General features: G+C 51.5%; 8 protein-coding genes across 8 annotated transcripts; 2 read left to right on the plus strand and 6 right to left on the minus strand.

Moving 5' to 3' along the window:
- Positions 1–736: 736 nt before the first annotated feature.
- On the minus strand, positions 737–3,138 carry BDV14DRAFT_198748 (sugar porter family MFS transporter; the record flags this gene model as incomplete). The annotated part of the gene is made up of 9 exons (XM_073773030.1): positions 737–1,072; positions 1,143–1,384; positions 1,448–1,544; positions 1,603–1,870; positions 1,990–2,080; positions 2,144–2,187; positions 2,241–2,549; positions 2,616–2,679; positions 2,736–3,138. 9 exons carry the CDS (start codon positions 3,136–3,138, stop codon positions 737–739), a joined length of 1,854 nt encoding a protein of 617 aa, XP_073629588.1.
- Positions 3,139–5,476: 2,338 nt separating this feature from the next.
- Positions 5,477–6,147, minus strand: BDV14DRAFT_170930 (uncharacterized protein). Its single transcript, XM_073768302.1, has 3 exons — positions 6,049–6,147; positions 5,851–5,994; positions 5,477–5,787 (listed from the first exon to the last, which is right to left on the minus strand). The coding sequence occupies exons 1-3, from the start codon at positions 6,098–6,100 to the stop codon at positions 5,609–5,611; spliced, it is 375 nt and encodes a 124-aa protein (XP_073629589.1). The 5' UTR covers positions 6,101–6,147; the 3' UTR covers positions 5,477–5,608.
- A 1,490-nt stretch (positions 6,148–7,637) lies between these two features.
- On the minus strand, positions 7,638–7,946 carry BDV14DRAFT_198749 (uncharacterized protein; the record flags this gene model as incomplete). Its single annotated transcript, XM_073773031.1, has 1 exon — positions 7,638–7,946. One exon carries the CDS (start codon positions 7,944–7,946, stop codon positions 7,638–7,640), a length of 309 nt encoding a protein of 102 aa, XP_073629590.1.
- Positions 7,947–8,405: 459 nt separating this feature from the next.
- BDV14DRAFT_207925 (glycosyl hydrolase family 61-domain-containing protein) lies at positions 8,406–9,727 on the minus strand (the record flags this gene model as incomplete). The annotated part of the gene is made up of 3 exons (XM_073775273.1): positions 8,406–8,526; positions 8,716–9,292; positions 9,409–9,727. The coding sequence occupies 3 exons, from the start codon at positions 9,725–9,727 to the stop codon at positions 8,406–8,408; spliced, it is 1,017 nt and encodes a 338-aa protein (XP_073629591.1).
- Positions 9,728–11,204: 1,477 nt separating this feature from the next.
- On the plus strand, positions 11,205–13,543 carry BDV14DRAFT_198751 (glycosyltransferase like family 2-domain-containing protein; the record flags this gene model as incomplete). Its single annotated transcript, XM_073773032.1, has 4 exons — positions 11,205–11,869; positions 11,936–12,932; positions 12,992–13,183; positions 13,262–13,543. 4 exons carry the CDS (start codon positions 11,205–11,207, stop codon positions 13,541–13,543), a joined length of 2,136 nt encoding a protein of 711 aa, XP_073629592.1.
- Positions 13,544–14,095: 552 nt separating this feature from the next.
- Positions 14,096–15,961, minus strand: BDV14DRAFT_207926 (transmembrane amino acid transporter protein-domain-containing protein; the record flags this gene model as incomplete). The annotated part of the gene is made up of 8 exons (XM_073775274.1): positions 14,096–14,364; positions 14,450–14,565; positions 14,639–14,666; positions 14,739–14,936; positions 15,012–15,226; positions 15,299–15,448; positions 15,510–15,841; positions 15,891–15,961. The coding sequence occupies 8 exons, from the start codon at positions 15,959–15,961 to the stop codon at positions 14,281–14,283; spliced, it is 1,194 nt and encodes a 397-aa protein (XP_073629593.1). The 3' UTR covers positions 14,096–14,280.
- A 780-nt stretch (positions 15,962–16,741) lies between these two features.
- Positions 16,742–18,855, minus strand: BDV14DRAFT_170932 (ferric reductase family protein). Its single transcript, XM_073768303.1, has one exon. It carries the CDS (start codon positions 18,828–18,830, stop codon positions 16,806–16,808), a length of 2,025 nt encoding a protein of 674 aa, XP_073629594.1. The 5' UTR covers positions 18,831–18,855; the 3' UTR covers positions 16,742–16,805.
- Positions 18,856–19,084: 229 nt separating this feature from the next.
- On the plus strand, positions 19,085–20,167 carry BDV14DRAFT_170933 (copper transporter family protein). Its single transcript, XM_073768304.1, has 2 exons — positions 19,085–19,247; positions 19,307–20,167. The coding sequence occupies exons 1-2, from the start codon at positions 19,170–19,172 to the stop codon at positions 19,832–19,834; spliced, it is 606 nt and encodes a 201-aa protein (XP_073629595.1). The 5' UTR covers positions 19,085–19,169; the 3' UTR covers positions 19,835–20,167.
- The last annotated feature ends 121 nt before the right edge of the window (positions 20,168–20,288 follow it).

Below are 20,288 nucleotides of genomic sequence, written 5' to 3' on the forward strand. Positions count from 1 at the left end.
TGCAGGGAGATGCGTCTCTGGACTCCGAAGGTGCTCCAAACCACCGGCCGGGTGCCAGATACCCACGAATCAACAAGCTCGCCAACAGGCAACAACAAGTGATGAGGACGAAGGAAGGATGGTGAAAGAGGGGGGGAAAGGAGAGAAATCGAATGAGATTGAAGATTTCTGAAACGGAAGGAGGGAGTGTGTTATAGGAAGGAGACACTTGACAAGCAGGACGCAACTTCCCTGGCTGATAACAAAGTACGTTTATCTGCTCATCAGCGATCTTGCCATGTGCCTACTCTATAAATAGCCTCTAGTTAGGGATGAACTCTGCCAGGATGTGTGGACATGTATGGGTGAACGAAAGGGATTGTACAGACTTGAGGTAGTGCTTTACAGCCTACTATATACTGGCCTGGGACATCTGGGCCATGGCCGGTGGTCGCGGTCTCGTTTCAAGATTACCTGACCACGAGTACATGGCAATGGTAGAAGAGTCAATCAGATTGTGTTATAAAAGTAACTCAAGGGGAATCCCAAAATATTATAAACATCAGGACACATTCCATCATGATCCACCACGTGCGCAATCATCTTCATTAACTCTTTAGGCCATGGTCGAAATATTAGGAACGAAATGAAATTCCTGGTGTTTTAGGAAAGACATTTCCATCCTATACCTACCTTCCTAGCCGAACAGCATTCGTAGAACCCATTCACCCCAATGCGCCCTACCAAACTCCCAACCCTAATGATACTCATAAAGCTGCTTCTGTGGCGGCACATCCGCCCTAAGAATATACTTCTTAAAATACCAAGGCAACATCTCCGCATAATGCTTAGCGTGCTTTCTCGTCGGGACCGAAAACACCTGATCAAGTTCCTCGAGAGAAAGAGCTTTCGTCTCGGGCAGGAAAAAGTAACACATCACCCACCCGAAGATGTTCCAGGCCGCGTACCATGCGAATCCACCTGGCGCCGTGAATGCATCACGCAGCGGAAGCCAGGTGAGCGACACGATAAAGTTGAAACCCCATGTTGTGGCTGTTGCGAAGGACATGCCGATGTCGCGGATATAGAGGGGCTAATAGGTGGTAGGATTTGTTAGCGCGGGGTGAGTTGGGTGTGAGTTGGTGAGATTGAGGAAGACTTACGAATGCCTCTGCTGAGTATGTAAATGGGACTGGGCCTTCGCCGGGAGAGTAGACGATCATGTAGAGGTATATTCCCGTAGCGACCATAGCCGTACGGGTTTGCTGGTCCTCAATGTAGAAGGAGAAGCCGGACCAGAAGAGGAAGATTGCCATCCAAGGGAAGGTGGTCAGGAGCAGGTTTCGACGCCCAAAAGTATCAATCGTGTAGATGGCAGGAACAGCGAAAAGCCAGTTGGTGATTCCTATTGGTCATCGCTTAGCTATGTTGTACGGCCACATATGATACCATAAAGCGCAACACTTACCACATCCCAACGACACAAGAAGACCCTCACGCCTGCTAAATCCGGCATCAATGAACATGGAAGAGCTGTAATACATGATTGCATTGACCCCACAGAACTAGAAAGCGTCAGTATTGGCCATGGGCGACCGTTTTGTCTTAGGGGTGGGTAGGTACCTGTTGCATGAACATGACGAAGAAAGACGACTGTGCGGCGCGGCGGTTACGCGGGACAGTAAACATCTCACGCCAGAGCTGCTTGCCCTCCCGGAGTTTAGTCTCGGCAACTAAAGCGGTATGGATATAGTAAAGATCCCGGGCGGCCTGCAGCTTCGATGGTCGAAATTGACAGAGGGCGTTGTATGCGGAATGGTACCGGTTGCGAATCATGTACCATCTAGGAGATTCGGGGCAGAAGTACACTTGGGCACAGACAATCATGGGTCTGTTTGCATGCTATTAGGGTTTGGACTTGTCATGAAATGTGTGGATGGCTGATATCCAAAGTCGGCCGGGAGAAGAGGGTGATGCATGGTGGGCGTTCAGGCTGGATTGAGGACTTACGGAATTGCAGTAACTCCGAACATCAATCTCCAGTTCAATCCCACAAGAGTATCGCTTTCGACGTCCATGAAGGCCACGGACGAGATATAGCCTGTCACGTGCCCTGGATCAGCACCTGTATCAAAAAGAAGCAAATTTGGAGCTTTTTACGTACCTAGCATGATTCCAAAGGCAGTCCAAGTTTGCCACTGCATTGCTCTTGAAGAGGCTTTAGCACGTTTAAACGCATTAGAATCACTCGGGGGACTCACAGGGCACCTCGGATAGCCGGGGGAGCGCACTCGGCAGCATAAACGGGAGTGGTACTCGACTTCGCACCAACCGCGAGACCAAGCATAAACCGACCAAGCATAAGATTCCACCAGGTATGCGCAGCACACATCCAGAAAGTAGCAGCGAATGAAATAAAGCAGGAGATGAAGATCGTTCCGCGTCGACCGAAGAAGTGATTGAGTGGGGCCGAGGTCCAGCATCCGACTAGACATGAGCAGAGGTATGGTGCGCCGTTGATGAGTCCTTGGATCCATCTGTTTGTGACGTTGAATTCGGGGAAGTAGAATCTTGTTATTGTCAGAGAGGGTAAGATGGGGTTGGTTCATCGGAGGGTGTGGTTGTGCTGTACGTACTCTTGGGCGCCGTTGACGGCTGTTTGGTCCATGCCTTGGACGATAGCGGAGCCAGCGCAGAGGACTGAAGTGTGTTAGTTAGATAGAAGTACTCTCTTCGACCATGGTCGAAATACTAACTCGTCATAAAGTACATCATCTTCGGCTGATGCCACCGGTGTGTCTTCTCCCGGCGAAGGAGCTCCTTATCAGCCTCATCAAGATCATCAAGGGTTTCGAACAACTTAGGATTCTGCGCGATCATCGCACCCTTTCTCAAATCGGGGAGGATATCGACAAGATCCTTGTCATGAGCGAACTGCTCAACATCCGCTAGGAGCTCCTCACGGGAAAGCCCTGCTAGCGGGTTGTGCAATTTACGGTTGGCGACAAGAGCCTCATCGCCCTTGGGCTTGACATCTTTTACGTCCCGCGCCCACTCTTTTGCGACGTCGGCGTCTGCTCGACCGGGTCCGCTGGAGCTTGATGATGCTCGCTCTTGGTGGTTAATCCCGGTCTCGGGATCGAATTCCTTCTCGCCCATGGTCGATGATAGGAAGTCTTGTCAGATAGAGAGCTGGCCAAGTGCTAGTCCTATGCCACGTGAGGTGCAAGCTGCGAGAGAGCAGAAGCAAATAAAAAGAAATAATCGCCTGACGATTCGACCCCACGGGGTGCCCGCGCCCTTTTAACCTCCAGGCATGGCCAGAAAAATTATCTTCACGTCCCCACTCGACAAGACAGGACCAGGCCAACAGGGAAGTCGGGACGACAGGGTTACAATGAAGGTCTGATGGCAATGGCTTCATCCACAAATGCTGACTGGCCAGTGGGCCTTCCCCAGAACCATCAGTGCGGTGCCCCCCGCCAGGAAAGTTGCACGTCATGCTTTGTCGCTCGGGGGCCAAGCCAAGAGGCCAGGAGTGCGATAGACCATGAATTCGGCCTTGGAGGATCGAAGTCTGCAGCTGGGAATGCTACTAGTGTCATGGCACTTTCTCGGCGGGCTATATCGTAATTCGTCGCGTTTATAGGCCTCGTTCGGACGATGGCCCCAGTTGAGGATCGTCTAAACGGCAGATAGCGAATCTAGGTACACCTGCAGCGCCCCGTCAGATACTACCCTGACCTGTCCCACAATTACCCCGAAGACTGCAAATTGCAAGAGCACAATGATACCTACAGAGACCGTGCAATGCCAAGCGCGGAGGACACAGTCCCATGGTGGCAACAACCATGCCCAGACTTCGTCGTCATCCCAGAGCTTTGGGCTCCCATTGACCAATTCAACCATGGTCATGACGAGGGAAAGAGGCAGAGCCGCGCGGGAATTAACTCAAGATCGAGAGACTGAACATGCCGACGTCAGCGCCGAACGCCAGCCGGGGGACATTGGGGGGTCTCGGCATTCTGGGCGCCAAGCCCGGCCCGCCACTCACCACCCCGGATTCCCGCAATTACGGGGCCCCAAGGATGCAAGTCCAAGTCTGGTGCAAAGTCTGGTGCAAAGTTCAGGTCCTCTCGTGGTGATCATGACTTTCTTGGACAGAGTCTGCTAATCGGCACATTTGGCCAGACCAACCATCGGACGGTGTTCTCCTGGGCACTGCTCTGTGCCTCTTGGCCGACATCCCGCCATGCCATCCCCGGAAGAAAATCGCTCATCGTAGAGGATCGTGTGACACCGGTCTCAGGCAGTGTTTTTGTGTGCCATGGTACTCCGGAGAATCTCCGCGTCTTCAAGCTCAGAGCAGAAATCGTGCAAGGCCGCCACGTGGGGGAAGACCAAGAGGTCAACCCAAGAGACCGTTGCGATAGTTGTTCTGGGCTCCGTATGACCCTGGTTTTCTAGTTGACTTTGTTCACCCTCTCGTCCATGACCGGTGAACCCCTGTAGTAGGACAAAAAGAGGCGCTCGGATACCGGCAACGCCGAACGCACCCTTGAGCCAACCGCGATCTGACCACGCAAGGCGCCAGCACCGGCTCAACATTGAGATCCTGCGGCGTTACCTCTAACCGAACAGAGGCTGGTACGATTTTGACAGCGGTCATTTTCTCGATCCTGCCGAGAAAGAAGCATTGGCGTGGCTGTTATCTTGCTGGGTTTATATTCACGAGGCGTTGTCGATATTACACATGATGTCAACGGCGTTTGTTCTCTGTATGCCATCTTCTTAGGCGCCTTGCAGACACAGTTCTTGATGTTCGTATGGTGGAAGGGCGGCATATTGCTTGAACTTGGATCCGGAGTTAAGGAAATGGAAGGGGCCAAAGTGTGGAGGACTCGGGTGGTAGTCTGGGGATTTGGCCTGGGGAAGGCCGGACTGTATTGCGCGTCCCTCGCGTAGTTCCGAGCACCGTCTATCGTACGTCTTCTGCATCCTACGTGGGGCAAGTTGCATGATTCCCTGGGCTAGATAGCGAATTTTCAGGTACAGCATCGGCCTTCCCGGGAAGTTCTCGGGTCAGGGTTAGTGTTTCCACTCTTTTAGTCTATGCTGGCGCTGATTTTGGCTCTATCGCTGGTTGTTGTAACTAACATGGGGATGGAACCTTCGGGGTCGGCTCCAGTCTGCACCGAACGAGGTCTGGAAATGATTTATCGTTGTAAACCACCACCAATCATCTTTCAGGCCATGTTTAAGTACTGTAGGATGAGTTCTACCCATGCCTCTGCAAATTCCCTCCAAAGTCTGCCCTTTCTGGCCGTGAGGCGTGGGAATTGATCCCTGCAAATACCAATATACTTGGACGGTGGGGAAGTCTCATCGGTCGTCCACGGTGTGGTGGGGGTTGAAATGTCCGTTGAATCAGAATATCCGGAGTGACAGTCGACAAATCAAAGAATGAGATAGTCAATTGCGGTTTGGAGAGCACAGTGACTACCATTAGCTACCATACTTTAATTGACCTCCTGCGAATTACTAACAAATAGGAAACTATTCCCAGCCCACCATCTCACATCCTCACAAGCGAATACCATTGAACCCTAGAAGAAGCCCAACAACTCACCTACACCCTAACACAAAGCCCCTCAACACAACTATTCCCGTAACAGCAATTCTCATCCGCAATGCAAGGCCCCAAGTCCTCAGAACAATTCGGCCAGTCGGGATCGGTACTACGGCATCTAGTCGCAGCGCAGTAGGACGAGCAGCAGCTCGGTCCGGTGCCGCCCGAGATGCACTCGCCTGTGTATCATGAGATTGGAGACCATGTAATCTGAAGGCTTACCCGAGGTGAGCAGGGCTTACCGTAAACACCGATGCAGGTTGCAGTTGGGACACAGGTGGTCACTACCGTTGAGATGGGGGTAGTGAATGTTTTTGTCGCGCAGTATTCGGTTCCGATGCAGGCGTCGTATTCGCCGCAGCCGGCTGCAGAGCATGTATTTGCATCTATGTTCCGGCATTAGCATAAGCACCGGGCCAGTGGGTAAGGAATGGACGAACAGCAGAGAGCAAGCTGTATGATACCAATACTAAGCGACTTTGAGAGATGCATGTTTGTTACTGGTCGAAGTACGTATATTGTCAGGAATATATTCAGTGGAGCTCGCGCAAGATCACCAGATTATGGCAAAAGCATAACTATATACCCCAGATCGAAAGGTGATGAGGCTCCATGTCTCAGCCCTGACCCGTGTTACTGGCTGCAGCTTTCCACATGATCACCCAAATACGAACACCGGCAAAATGTTTCCTCTTCCGGAAGTCCGTCAGAGCATTAAGAATGGATGTAATTTGCGAGGTCTCACAACCGGACCGAAATGGGCATCACGAGCCAGGGAAAAGGAAGAGGAAGTGTAAGCAACGAGACTGGCCATGGTTGAGGTGTTCGCGGGGGGGCTTCTATTGGCCAATGCGAGATTGTATATTCCAACAGCTTTCTGCCAATAATTGATCTCATCTGGTTGATCATCCAGATGTAATACGAGGTATGACGTATGCTATCATAGAACCGCAGCGCTGTGAGGGTGCATACTTGCTTAGCATCGCAAAGTCTCTAGGCCAGATGACGCATCTGTCTGGATATCCTTCTTGCACTCGGAAGAGTTATCACAATTGTCTTCCTGCTTGCCTGAGTTCAGCGGATGGTATTAAAGAAAACCCTGGGCGGAGGGCTGCAACTACAACCACATTCCAGAGTAGGAAGTATCATTCCTCAACGGCCGAACATGGAAGTGTTTTCACTGGAGGCGTCATAAACTTCAACAAAGAGGGGGGGAAGACAACAAAATTGACATAACAACCGGCAGTTCGCCCAAAAGTAAAGTTTAAACGAGTGACATCTCCATGAGACCGAGGAGAGAAGGATGCACATCACGGAAACTCGACAACAGGTGGAAGGGCAGATTGCGTAGAGCTACGCCTACACAGAAACAATTGAGACTAACAAAAGCATCCCATATAGATGATGCGAATGAACGGCTTTTTGGTCTCCTGGATATCCTCGCAAATCGCAAATCTTCGATCGCCATTTCCTGTTTCACGAGTGCCTTCTGCCTTCCATCCGCTGCGATTGGCACTAAGATACATTGTCGTTACCGGCACATGATATCCTCCTGGGAAACTGGCACAGGAAAAAATGGAATAGTCGTGTTCGTCGGCATCAGGGTGTGTAATGGGAGAGGTGAAACAGCCGTCACATACCCACAAACCACCTGGTTGTGGTTGAGACTGCGTTTCTCAATGTCAGCTCTGGGCTGCACAATGGAGAGGAGCACTGGGCATCCCGGGCATTGGCAGGGGCCACACTTTGGATCAAAGTATAGCTTGGTGTTGCCACTCTTAGCCCACTTTGGACACGCAGTGCAATGCCAGGAACCGCTGTAGCAGACCCGACCGACCTTTGCGTTTGGACCAGAGACAAACACCTCGCAGCCAGGGCATGAGCACCGGATCTCTGGCGCACGGCAGCCTTTCTTCTTGGCCTCGAAGCGTCGAAACCTGTTATGAAACATTGCCCATGCGTGGCAGACCCAGATCCCGGAAATGTGGCGATTGGTCTTTTTGGAAGCAATGTCGTACGGCTTTTCACATCACCCGCAACTGGCGATGCGCGGGTCAACCAAGTCAAGACTCTCCGCAAAGCTTCCAATGCGACATTGACCACAAAGCCACTTGCCGTATTTCGTGGCAGGGTGCAGCTCTTCACCATTCCCGCAACTCCCACATGCCTTTGCCCTTGCACGACGTAGCGGCCACTGCTTGGGAGAGGCGTAGACAGAGATTGCAGAGGTCGGGAATTGATAGCTCTCGCCGGTGTCGAAGTCCAACCTCTTCTGGAGGAGAGCAGTGCCATAAGGGGCTCCAACACCGTGTAGGAATAAGGAGCCACTGAGGGCCATGGTGGATGTTTCGACAGGAGGGAGAGCCAGTGAAGGGAGAGATGACCACTCGCTTTCTCTCAGCCTGGCAGACGCAGTCTTTTCTGAAGGCAGGCGCTCCTGTGCACCTGCTGCCGCCAATGGTCTCATGGACGGTCACGGACCATGGTATTTATAGAGTCCTAGCAAGAAAGGGGGGAGGTAACATAGAGAAGATTCTCCTTGACCAGAAGAATGGGGCATTGGTCCAATGTGAAGTGTTACAGAAGACGAGGAGAGGCCTGCTGCATAACACAAAATGCATGGTTCAAAGAGAGTACATCAACTTTATGCATTCTACAACTCTACGAGGTGTTTACTTCCTATAAGGCATTGAGGAATGACCCTTCTGTAATGTCCAATAGTTTTATAAAACTATATAGTATGTAGTAAAACAGTTTCTGCGACCGTGGTCTATTTAAAAAAAAACCGATTGCCTCCTTACGCAGGGATACACTGGGAGTAGTAAGGGTTGTACTTGTGGCAAGTCGAGCCAGAAGGGCAAGAGCTAGCACCCTTGAAGTTGGTGCCTCCGCACTGACCATAGAGAGCGTTGGACCCACTGCCGGTCGAAGCAGCGGCAGAGGTAGTGGGCGCCACGGGGGCAACAGTGGAAGTCGTGGTAGGGGCAACGGGGGCAATGGTCGAAGTGGTCGCCGGGGGAGCAGGAGCGGCCGAAGTCGTGCGGGTGAGGGTCGTGCCGGCGGCCGGGGCGGAAGTTGCGGGTGCAGCAGGGGCAGAGGAGACAGACGACTTGGCCGAAGCAGTGGTGGCAGCGGTGGTGGTAGTGACGGCGGAAGATCCAGAACCGGCAGAGGCAGTAGCGGTAGCGGAAGAGCCAGAGCCAGCGGAGCCAGTGGCAGCGGATCCGGTAGCGGTGATCTTGGAGGTGGCCTGGGCAATGGAAGAAGCGCCGCTGTACAGGGTAGGGCCAGGGACGGCGTAGGTGCTCAGGCTGCTGTAGATGTTGACGAGAATGCCTGCGTCATCCAGGGTGTACAGCTCGGTACCCAGGGTACCAGCGGGCTGGTCAGTACCAGAACCAGTGACCTGGAGGTTGAAGCACTGAGGGTAGTTCTGAGCGCCGCCCTCTGTACCAGCACCATGAAGGGCAATGATCTCGTGACGGAGGACGTAGTTGCCGGGGGCAATGGATTCGGGGATCTGGACCATCCAGCTGTTGTTGTTGTCGATGAGCTCGTCGTCTCCCCATGTACCAGGGACGGAAGAGTCATCAACTAGACCGACACCATCGATCTTGAAGAACTCGAGGGCTGTCTTGTCAACGGTCTCGCAGGAGTCACCGCAGGAAGCAAGGTAGTCGATAACTATTCAAACCATCACTCGTCAGTTAGGATCCTTTAATCACCCGATGCGTCTTCACAATCAACCCTGGAAAACTTCATGCTCTAGAAACTGCTGAAAATGGCAGAAAATGGCTCACCTGGACCATGATGTGTACTAGGCCAGGCGCTCCATTGCAGGTTAATCTTGTCACCAGCTGCAACAGTGACGTGCCCCTTGGCGTTGGTCGCGTTGAGGTTGCAGATGATGTCTTCCGTGGTATATCCGTTGGAAACATCAACAGGACCGTTGGAGTTAGGGATGGTCCAAGCAGCAACAACAGGAGGGTCTGTCATGTAGGGGTAGCTGTTGATCTCCCATCCCGAGTAGTAAACACCGTTGACGACGATGTTTTGGACGTAGCCGTGCGCCGAGACGGTCGCGAGGAAAGAAGCGAAAGCAAGGAAGTTGCGAGACATTTCGAAGGATTGATGGATAAAGAATGAATGCTAGCGACCAGCGCAAAGTAAGCGAATGAAAGGCAGACTTCAGTCAATGAAGCTGGAATGTTGATCTTGAGTAGAAACTGAGGATGAAAGTAGTTCAGCGAGCTGACTGGGTCTTATAGTTTTCGAGGCCTGTACGCGCCCAAACGTCGAGCCACCAGCCGACATGATGGGTTCGCGAGATGATGAAGCCCGAGCGGTAAGTGGTGTTCTGCGGTTATCCAAGGCTGTGGTGGTTTGAAGTTGATGTTGCGCCGTCTCAGATATAGTCTGATGGGGCATCTCCACCAATGGCTGTCGCTAGTTGATCTCGGTAAAATAGAACCCTCTCTAACTGCAACTGGGCTGGAAGCTTGGCCAGTGGATACTTGCCTCATATAAACAGAGTTGTCTCAGGCAAGAAGCTTGTCCTCTATGTGGTCAGGGGTAAATGGCAGCTGCCAACATCGAGCTTCTTGACTGGCGCCCACACAAGCCCTGTCGGCAATCGGACAATGCTCATCGACCATCGTCCATGGCTCACGAACACGCTGGTTTGGAAGTGAAAGTCTTTGAATTTTCTAGGAAATGATATGCCTTCTCTGAATCATTCTCGGTTCGCTTGTTGCTGCGTGCGTTGGATTGGCAGCTGAGGCCACCGATTTCTCCCAAATGTCCGCTCCGGCAAGCACTCGATCGCTCCTTCCCTGTATTCCATACTGTACTGAACAGGAAAACACGTCCCTCGATCATTGCCCGCTGTCCTTTGCTTACGTACACTCGATATGCAGTCTTGGGCTTGAGATTGGCTAAGAGAGGAGATTTGTACGTGCACGGATTCCTGTGCCAAGGTAGCAGCATGCCTATGCCTTACCTGTCAAAGATGTCTAGAAAACCTGCTTTTCTCAGCTACTCGCACAACTGGTCCAGGAAACATGATCCAGCATGCCGCGCATGAAAAGTCCGGCCGCCATAAACGCTCCAGCCCGATCCGCCAGATCCTTGCGCCGCAAGATTGCTGTTACTGGACTACTCGGCCAAAGGCCATGGGAATGGAGTGATAGACGAGATCCTACTAGCCCAGTGGTAGACCTCGTTGACTGCACAGTCTGGAATACTTGCAGTACCCCTTACAGCCCGTCTAGCTGCCTGGGGAAAATCTACCAATCCGCGCGACTGTGTCTAGGCTCCCTACATATCTCTCACAGGAAGGTATTCCATGTCTAACTGGCTCGGTGCTCTGATGTGGTTGATCTTCGCCTTTCAGAGAACGTTTTGCTTGCAAGTCTATCTTGCGGTTGTGTTGTAGGCTACACAAGAACGCGCGGTGCGCTTTTCAGGTAGTTGCCATGGGTTGGAGACCCCCCCGGGGCTCTGCACAGCGGAGCGAAGCTAAGTGAGGTTCCTTGGGGATTATATACCCAAACGCTCAGTCACTGGCTCGAATAAAGCAAGTATCGAGACCATAGATATGTCTGATCGCATAGTTCTCCCGACGCAGCTGGCCGCAGCTGCGGCTGACCTCGAGGCTGAAGAGCCAAACAACAATTTTCAGTCGACAATTGATCCCCCTGCCAGTTTATCGCAGATCCACCTTCCCAAGAAGCGCGCATCCGTACCAGCCATAACGCCATTCCGGGCCATATCATCTGGGAGTGCACAGAGTGGTGACACCAGTTTTGTTTCGATCGTCAACGACTGCAGACTCCCATCCGACGATCTCAACAGCGACACAGCACCAACTGCAAACCGATTTTCGACTCGTCTAAGCTGGCGAGATCAGGCGACGGAGTCTGACATCAAGCACAAAGGGCTTCCTTCTCGGTCGGGCGCGAGCCTAAGTATCAGAAGGGAACCTTCTATCGGACATTCTAACAAGCGGATCGCAGTATCCCGCAACACCAGCCTAGGGAGCCGCTACGACGTGTCCAATCTCGTGAAGATCAAACACAGGCGCCAGGGCTGGGTGAGGCTACTCGTGGAGTACGGAGCTTACACGATCTTTGCGTGCTTTGTGTACTTTGTGCTCATTGGAGTGCCGCTCTGGAATGGTGCCGTCTTCTGGCTATACGTCTTGGTTAAGAACAAGTTTGTTTTCGAGGGCGGTTGGGCCATCGTTATGGTACTGGTGATTCTGTCAGAGCCCCGTTCTTTGGTGCAGGAGAGTGGGCTAGGCTGACTGTCTGCGTTTATGATGCAAAGGTTCTCATTCACGCCCCTCCTCCTCCCCTTCGAAGACGCCCCTCCACCCCCGGAATTCTATATACAACGCAACATTGCACCGGCGCCAACAAGAACGTCTTCGACCTGTGCCCTGATTATCCCCGCCTACCGCTCCGCTCCCATCATCGGCCGCACCCTCGACAACGCACTGCAGATCTTCCCTCCTTCGCATATCTTTGTTGTCGCAAACGGGAATTCGTCAAATCCGCTCGACAACACTGGTACTATCTGTGCGTCCCGCGGCGTAAACCATATCTGGTGTCCCATCGGCTCGAAAATCATTGCGATCTTTGTCGGGTGCCATGCCGCAGCGGGGTTCAGACATGTCCTACTCATGGACGATGATTGTGTCCTTCCCCCTGATTTTCCAGTTGTGACATCGAGACTCCGAGGTCAGACGGAGTGTATATCATATACAATTGGATGCGCAGAATTCTCTCCTTCTTCCAATCCAAACCCAGCGCTGCCCTCACCATCAGCTCCGCCAACATGGTGCCAAAAAGCACAAGACCTGGAATATAAGCTTGCAGGTCTACAGCGGTACTTCGCCGGCCGCATCGGCAGCGCGAGCTTCCCGCACGGCGCCATCTCGCTCTGGAACAAACGGTTCTTGAAGCGCACGCTCGAGCACCACCCGGGTTTTTCAATCAGCGAGGACTGGTTCCTGGGTCATGTGTGTCGACAGCTTGGCGGGCGCATTGAGATGTGCAGTGCTGTGTTTGTCCAGACTGCGACGCCGGCCGCGATGTTTTTCGCTGGAGACTCTCGCTGGTGGCGACGACGACCAGAAGATGGAAGTGGAGTGGCAACCGCCAAAAGCAGAAGCGGATTTGGTGAGATGACACTGGTCAAACAGCGCTTTTCACGCTGGAACTTCTTTGTGGCGAGTTGTTTGTGGCATAATCTAGGGTATTTGGTTGGGAGCTGGAAACTTGGGTGGATGGAGGTTGGGACCAAGACTTTTGTTTTTCAGGAGGTATATCCTTTTACTACATCAGTTCACCTGTTTGCTTGAACTAACTCTTCTCCCATAAGGTCTACGAAACATTAACATACCTCCTCTCCCCCTTCATCCTTCCCATCTCCCTCCTCGTCAAACCAGTCTTTTGTGTCGCCATGCTCGCAGCAATAACAGGCCTCTACCTGATCCAAGCAATCCTTTTCAACGAAATCCACCTTCGACGGAAGAAACAACGCGTTAACTGGAGGGTCTTGGTCGGGTACTATGTAGGCAGCGTCCTTTATTCCCTTCACCTCTCTACTTCTGGCTGCCAACTAACACTCATCTCTTTACTCTACCCATAGATCCCCTACAAACTTGCTCTCCACGTCATAAACGTCGCCGGCTGCTTCTGGTGCATGTTTCGGTACGCGCGGTACTTTGCGCAGCAGCGGTTGAAGCTCACGGAGGACCATAAGGTTATTGGGATGGTGCTGAAGCTTGAGGAGCAGATGCAGATGAAAGGGATGGGGACTGGAAGACAGGGGGATAGAGTATACCATGAACAGGGACAGGGGCTTGGACGACGATTGACTGTTACGAAGATTAGGGTTGCGGGTGTGGGTGATGGTTCTGCAAGCCCTTGAGTTTGTGGGAGTATGGTGATACATTTTATCGACATATGTAATTCAGTAGAGCCTCCAACAATACTATCAAACTCAGATAACCGTACGCAACATACCCGCAGGATTTGGAGGAACTAAAGACTGACCTGTCCTGCTCTAGAAATGGTAACCGGACATTCAACCAGACTTAAGTGCCTTCTCTCTGATATACTAGTGGGACTTGGTTTTCTGGCTGAGAATACATCTATACTGGCTGAGATCTGCTTCCCTTGAGTGACAAGATCTAGGCAACCAATTGGGGATTTCATCCATGACACGTTTCCACGTCCCCCTTTACGCAGCGGTAAGGCTACCAAGGCCTGGATCTAAATTTCCATGAACATCTAGTTTGAAATTTCTTTTTTTTTTTCCCCAAATTTGCAGTAAAGTGCTACAGTTGCGGACACTGTTTTCCTGGCAGTCCTCGTGCAACGTGACTTGCTTTCTGCATTATCGAAATATATATCTCGACTTTTCTCGCCACACACGCTTTAGGCTACGTCTTGGTTCAACGTATGATGTCGTATTACGGCTGTGGGCGTGGTCGAATGATGCTCAAAGTTATATAGGCACCGGAAAATTGATCTTGGCGATCCAATTGAATAATAAAAGAATATGGTACACAGTGAATCCCCAAGCAAATCCCAACTCAAACTACGGACTCTCAGACATCGCTTGCATATAGGCTCCAATGCCACGCCACGCCGCGTCCATCGAGTTTAAGCATTACTCCTACACGAAAAACTCGCACTGCTTGAGTCCTCGTTCAGCGCGCGGCCGGAGACGTATAGACCGAGTCCGCACTGCATCCAATATTGAAAATTAGCTGACTGGATGGTGCAAGGATGGGGTAGCAATAGTAGGGAAAAAGTGGTTAGGGCAACTCACAATAGCAGCAGAAACGGCAACCATACCGATATTCACCACCGTCAGGAATATTTTCCTGGGGGATGCGAAGAGGCAGGATTTGTTTAGGTAGAGCCAGAACATGCCGCTGAAGCCATCTATTAGATCGATTGTTAGCTTTGCCCTGTTCTGCCTTGTCCTGGGTTCATGAAAGGGGATAGAGGGACGTACAAGTAAACCAACTCGCAAACAGCGACGCCTGCTCAATATATCAGCATAGCCCTCGCATATTTAACACGGATACCAGGAGAGGAAAGGGAGGGGGCCATACAATCAAACTCAACAAATTATTAAACACCGGAATCGCCATCGCAATGACCCATGCAACAATCCACGTAGCAAGCGTAATACCTACCCAGGACCCAACAGAAACAAGATCGCTCTTGTGCATCCTGTTTGTCCCGCGGAAGATCCGCACGTAGATGTATTTCGCCGTGACGTGCCCGTTTACGACGCCGCCGATGATGATCTGTTCTCATTGCATTAGCCCACAAACATAGCTTACAGTGAAGGTTGGAATGGAAGACAAGTTGGGTATACGCACTGTCGGCAACGCAATCCCATACGCAATCTTCCCGATGATCGGGCTCGCGGAGCCCAAAGCAGGCGATGTAACGTTTGGTCCGGCGTAGCAGTATATCACGACGGAGCTAACGATGTACAGGATTGTATCTGTGCCTTGAAGCAGGAAGAGGGATTTTGGGTACTCCCTTGGGTCTTTGAGTTCAGCGATGAAGCTGAAGAAGGCGACGTGGCCGGCTGGTTTACATGTGTTAGTGTGTTAGGAAAATCACGAAAGAGAGGGGAGGGTAGAGATGGGCGTTCACGCACAGAATGAGAAGACGATGTTACAAACTCCGAGGAACGCATGGTAAAGGTTCGTATCGACCGCTGCTTCGAGCTTGCCTTTCCAGGGCTTTTCGACCCCCACGGCGATCATGACAATTAGGACGGAAGAGAAAACGCTTATGAATGCTGCTACTTATCAGCATTGCATATACACCACACAGACTGGCATAAACGGAATAGTATAGATACTTACACCCAATAGAAAGATACGAAACCTTCGCCGCAGTCCTCGGCAAACAAAGCAAGTAAGAAATAACCAGCCCAACAACCCCAAACACAATGGAGCAAGTCCCATGGTCTGTAATCGTGTTCATGGCAACAGTGAATGTCAACAAGTGACTCGCCATGATGAAAACAATCAGCAGCAGCTGGCCCATTCCTAGGAACTCGCGCCCAAATGCACCGGCCAATACCTCGCCTGCATCAGCCATGCTCTGCACGTGCGGGTACGCCCATCGGAATTGGCCGATTGTGTAGCCGGTGTAGGTGGACATTAGACCTATGCCGACGAGGAGGATTATTGCTCTGGGGTTCGTTAGTCCGGGTAGGAAACGGGGATAGGGTAGGAACTTACGGGACGAGGCCTAATGCTGCTACGACTGAAGGTAGCGAGAGGATACCGATTGATACGGTTTCAGCGACCATTACTAATTTCGTTATTAGATGGATGTCATATCATACCAGAGTAGATTTTGTAGACTCACGGAATCCAGCTTGCCTGTTAATATGTTAGCATGTACTTGCTCAATATATAGAGGGGATAAACATACCACCAGCTCAACACCTTGTACTTGATCTCGGCATCTGCCTCATCCCCAAAGGCATCTTGGTAGCCACTCTCATCCTGATTTTTCTCCTCGTCGCGAGGTTTAGGGTCCTCAGCTCGCGCCAGCGTAGCCTCAGCATCTCCGTCCATGGACAACGGCTGCGAGAGCACGGAGTTAGACTGAGACTGAGTCATACCTGCCAGCTAACTAAGAGCTAATATACAGTAGCAACAATTCCCAAATAGAGGTGAACTAACTTAGGGTCCAAGAAGAACTGTCCTGCAGGGCAGACAATCGTTCTTGCCAGATGACTCACCAACACAACTCAACCTCAAACAAACTGATTATTAGACTATCTGACAGATGACACATTGCTACCCCAGCTCTCGAATTTGCAGAGAAATCTCTTCCGCGGCCATAGTTCCACCCTGCCAAACTGTTACCTAATTGCCAAGCGGCGTGCCATACAAATCGAGGGCTTTTGTATATGACTCAGCTGCCAGGCACGTGATATCCAGCACCTGATTTGCTAGGATAGAACATAAACGGAAGGTACACCCGGAGAACGACCACGTGATATTCGGCGTACCTTCCCAAATTCAATCCGTTCAACAGTGCTACGGGGCGTGGACGAGAAATAAAGTCATAAGCAGGGTATGTACTTCATTACGCTAACTATATACACCGAAGAAACCACGCTAGTCCAGCCAGCACCAGGTATCTCAATACTCCAACCGATCGTCATGAATCAACGCTACATCGAACCTTTCCTCGCCGCGCCATACCTTTCCAGGCTCGTTACACTGCGCAACAGCACTCCTCAAATCACGCACCATTGACAGAGGTCCGCTTGCCACGACGCGGGTCGGGCCTGATACAGTTCTGTTGATGAACTGCGATAATTGTGTCGAGAGGTCAGGGTGTTCGGTGTTCCCGCTTGATAGGGATGCGGATGAGGAGGGGGTATGAATTGAGAAAGTAGACTCTTTCAATTCAGAGTCCGACTCGGAGTCCGGGGCTGAGAGGGAGGAGGGTGTTTGTGTACCCGTGACAGTCAAATCCTTTGATTCGGGCATGGGATCAATGTTCGGTGTTGATTCTGTTGTTGTTGTGGTGGTGGGTTTATCGTCTACACCGCGCGTGACGAAAATTCGAATGCGGAAGTTGGACGATGAACTCGCGGCTTTGCGTAGGATTCCGAGTTCGGGTTCGATCCAGTTCAGATCGTCCTTACGGCGGATCACCCAGACGAATTCGAGGAGGCCTCGGCGTCGTGGTTGGCTTGCTAGCGTTAGGAGGACGGGGAGGACGAACGTTACTCCTGTGCCGCCTGCGACGCAGAAGACGTTAATGTCATCTTGGGCGTAAAACGCCTCATCGACGATAGACTGTCCATACGGACCGGAGAGGATGACAGACGTCGAAGGCTGGCCATCGGTAGCTGAAGAAGGTGCAGCCGCAAGTTCAGCCAACTGCTTCGTAATACCCTTCCGCGCACGAATAATATAGCTATGCATCTGACCCTTTGGATTCTGACCAGGGACACTGCAAGGCGTCATGGGATGACTTTGCCACAGCGACAAACCGGGGAAGCAAAGGAAGAAGTGCTGTCCAATCTTCCATTCATCATGGTTATGCTCAAAGTCAAGACGGACGATATCGCCGTCGTGAGCGCGCTGGAAGATTGTCATTTTCGCATTGGGAACATGCATCCCCATCGCGTGAGTCGTATTTGGCGTATTGAAGTGGTGCAACGCGAAAGTCCGGAGCAGCCGGACGCCGCGGTCAAAGAACCAGACTATCAATGAGGCAATCATCCAGCAGTAGAGCTGTGCCCAGTGGCCCCAGCATGCACCGATGTAGATCATGGCTAGGACGTAGTGCGATTTGCGGAAGAATTCGTAGCCCGTCAATCGGATACCCCACTGTGTGCTTGCGGCGACCATGACAGAAAGGAGAATCATAGCGACGATTCCCCAGATGATGTACGTTTGCGCAACCCACTCGTTCCAAGCTGTTGGCTGAGGCTGGTAGAGCTTGCCTTCGATGATCGTCCACCCAATAGTATGCAGTGTAGATTGAATATAGATGATCCAGCCGATCCAGCGGTGCAAGAACATAAAGTGGTGGTATGGAACGCCGGTGATGAGAGAGAGGAGGGATTCACGGCTGGAGAGGAGGACGGAGAGGGGTGTAAGAGCAAAGGCCATGACGCCGATGCGGTCGGACCAGGGTCCCAGCCCGGTGCGGGTATTGTAGACGCCTGGCATGCCCTTGACGGGACTCATCCATGTCTTGTAGGTGATGCCGACAAAGGTGAAGACGGTGAGGTAGGCGATGATTCCGGCGAGGATGGCGATCTGCAGCCGGGTCGTGTGGCCGAAGATGGCAGGAAGGCTTTCTGGGAGGAGATATCGACGGACCAGAGCCTTGATGGAGGTGCCTAGTCGGTAGAAGGCATTCTGTTTGGGTGTTGAGTCCTCGAGGAGCTGTTCCTTTGAGGGAGTGGTCACTCTTGTCAAGGGGAAGATATGCCGTGTCAGCACCCAGAGGAACAGAATACCGCAGATCACAGCCCAGAGGATGAAAGTGTACATCATGCCCAGGTCATGCTCATGGTAGACTGCGTCGAGGTACTCGCAGGCCCCAACATCGTTGACACAAGGGACTTGTCTGGATGCATACCCCCAATGGTACTCCAGCTCAGAGTCCTCGCTGAAGTCCTGGATATGTCTTTTGATGGACATGGCGAGTGTGCTACCTCAAAATGTCATATCTGCCAGTGTCGGAAACGTGGAATCTGGAACAGGCTTATATTCTCCGTTGTATCCATGGCATCATCAATCTGGAGCAGTGGGTTCCTGCTGGCCCACTGCTTTTGAGAAGATTAGGGCTGATTATGTGTATTGTGATTGGCTGAAATACAATGCCAAGGCCAAAATGTGCTCAAATGCGCGACAGACCCACCTCCAGCCAATCTAATCAGTGACACCATAATCGAGCATCTTGGTACATATCAAGGACAGGCCCGGGCCCTGAATCTTATCTTGTGTACAGTCAGACCTTTCTTCTTCCTTTACACAAACATGGAACACCAACATCTCCCCCGCATGGCGGGCATGGACATGGGCAGCTCAATGAGCAATGTCTCCTGCACAACCGAGGTCCGTCCCCTTAATCTCCAACTAAGTCTGCAAGCAACCCGCTAATACTAAACCTCTAGATGCTCTGGAACTGGAACACAATTGACTCGTGCTTTATCGCGAGTTCCTGGCACGTCACGACAAAAGCCATGTTCGCCGTCTCCTGCATCGGCGTCGCCCTCCTCGGCGTATCCCTCGAATTCCTCCGCCGCGTCTCAAAAGAGTACGAAGAGTCTCTCCAGCGGCAATTCCACCGCCACGCACTCTCGACTCTCGACGATCCTCTTTCGCTATCCTGCAATTCCCCCACAAGCATGGTGACATACCGCGCGAGTCCCCTGCAACAGATCATCCGGGCGACACTGCACGTCGCGCAGTTTGGGGTCGCGTACATTACAATGCTGATTGCCATGTACTATAATGGATACATGATTATTTCGATCTTTATTGGTGCGTTCCTGGGCAAGTTGTTCTTTGACTGGGGTCAGTACAAAGTGGTTTTGGGTCAGGGGCAGACTACGCAGGGGCTCGGTGGGCCGGGACCTGTACCGCTGGCGCAGACAAAGGTTAGTGTTATTGAGGAGGAGGCAACAAAGTGTTGTGGGTGAATGGGGTGTTTCTTTGACTTGGATTAATGAATAATGAATCTTGAATGACACCGAGCTGGTCTTGGCGCTGTCATGCCTTTTGTTTTCTGAACTCGTTCTTGCTTGTAGGCGCGCATAGACATTGGGTTGTTTTGGAGCTGGCGCTTAGTGCTGGAGGTATATGAAAGCCATCTTTAGTCTCGGACTACAGTCTTGAGGTTTCCCATTCATGTTCTCAAAGAGGTCAGGTGTGACATGTGAAGAGTTTTCTTGACCAAAGGTTTTGCTAGGTTAGCTCTTTGTCTAGGTTATATTTATGAATGGTGATGAATAAAGGACATTTATTTGATCATGGACCCCTCCTTACAGGCTTTGAGGTTTTTTGATCTCTTTATTGATACTGAATGATTCAGTGAATTGGACTTATAAGACTGAGATTTTTCCATTTGCTTCTGAACATGAACATCAGAAGCTA

The sequence above is a fragment of the Aspergillus stella-maris genome, assembly GCF_047715825.1.
Source record: "Aspergillus stella-maris strain CBS 113639 unplaced genomic scaffold BDV14scaffold_18, whole genome shotgun sequence".
Classification (NCBI taxonomy): domain Eukaryota; kingdom Fungi; phylum Ascomycota; class Eurotiomycetes; order Eurotiales; family Aspergillaceae; genus Aspergillus; species Aspergillus stella-maris.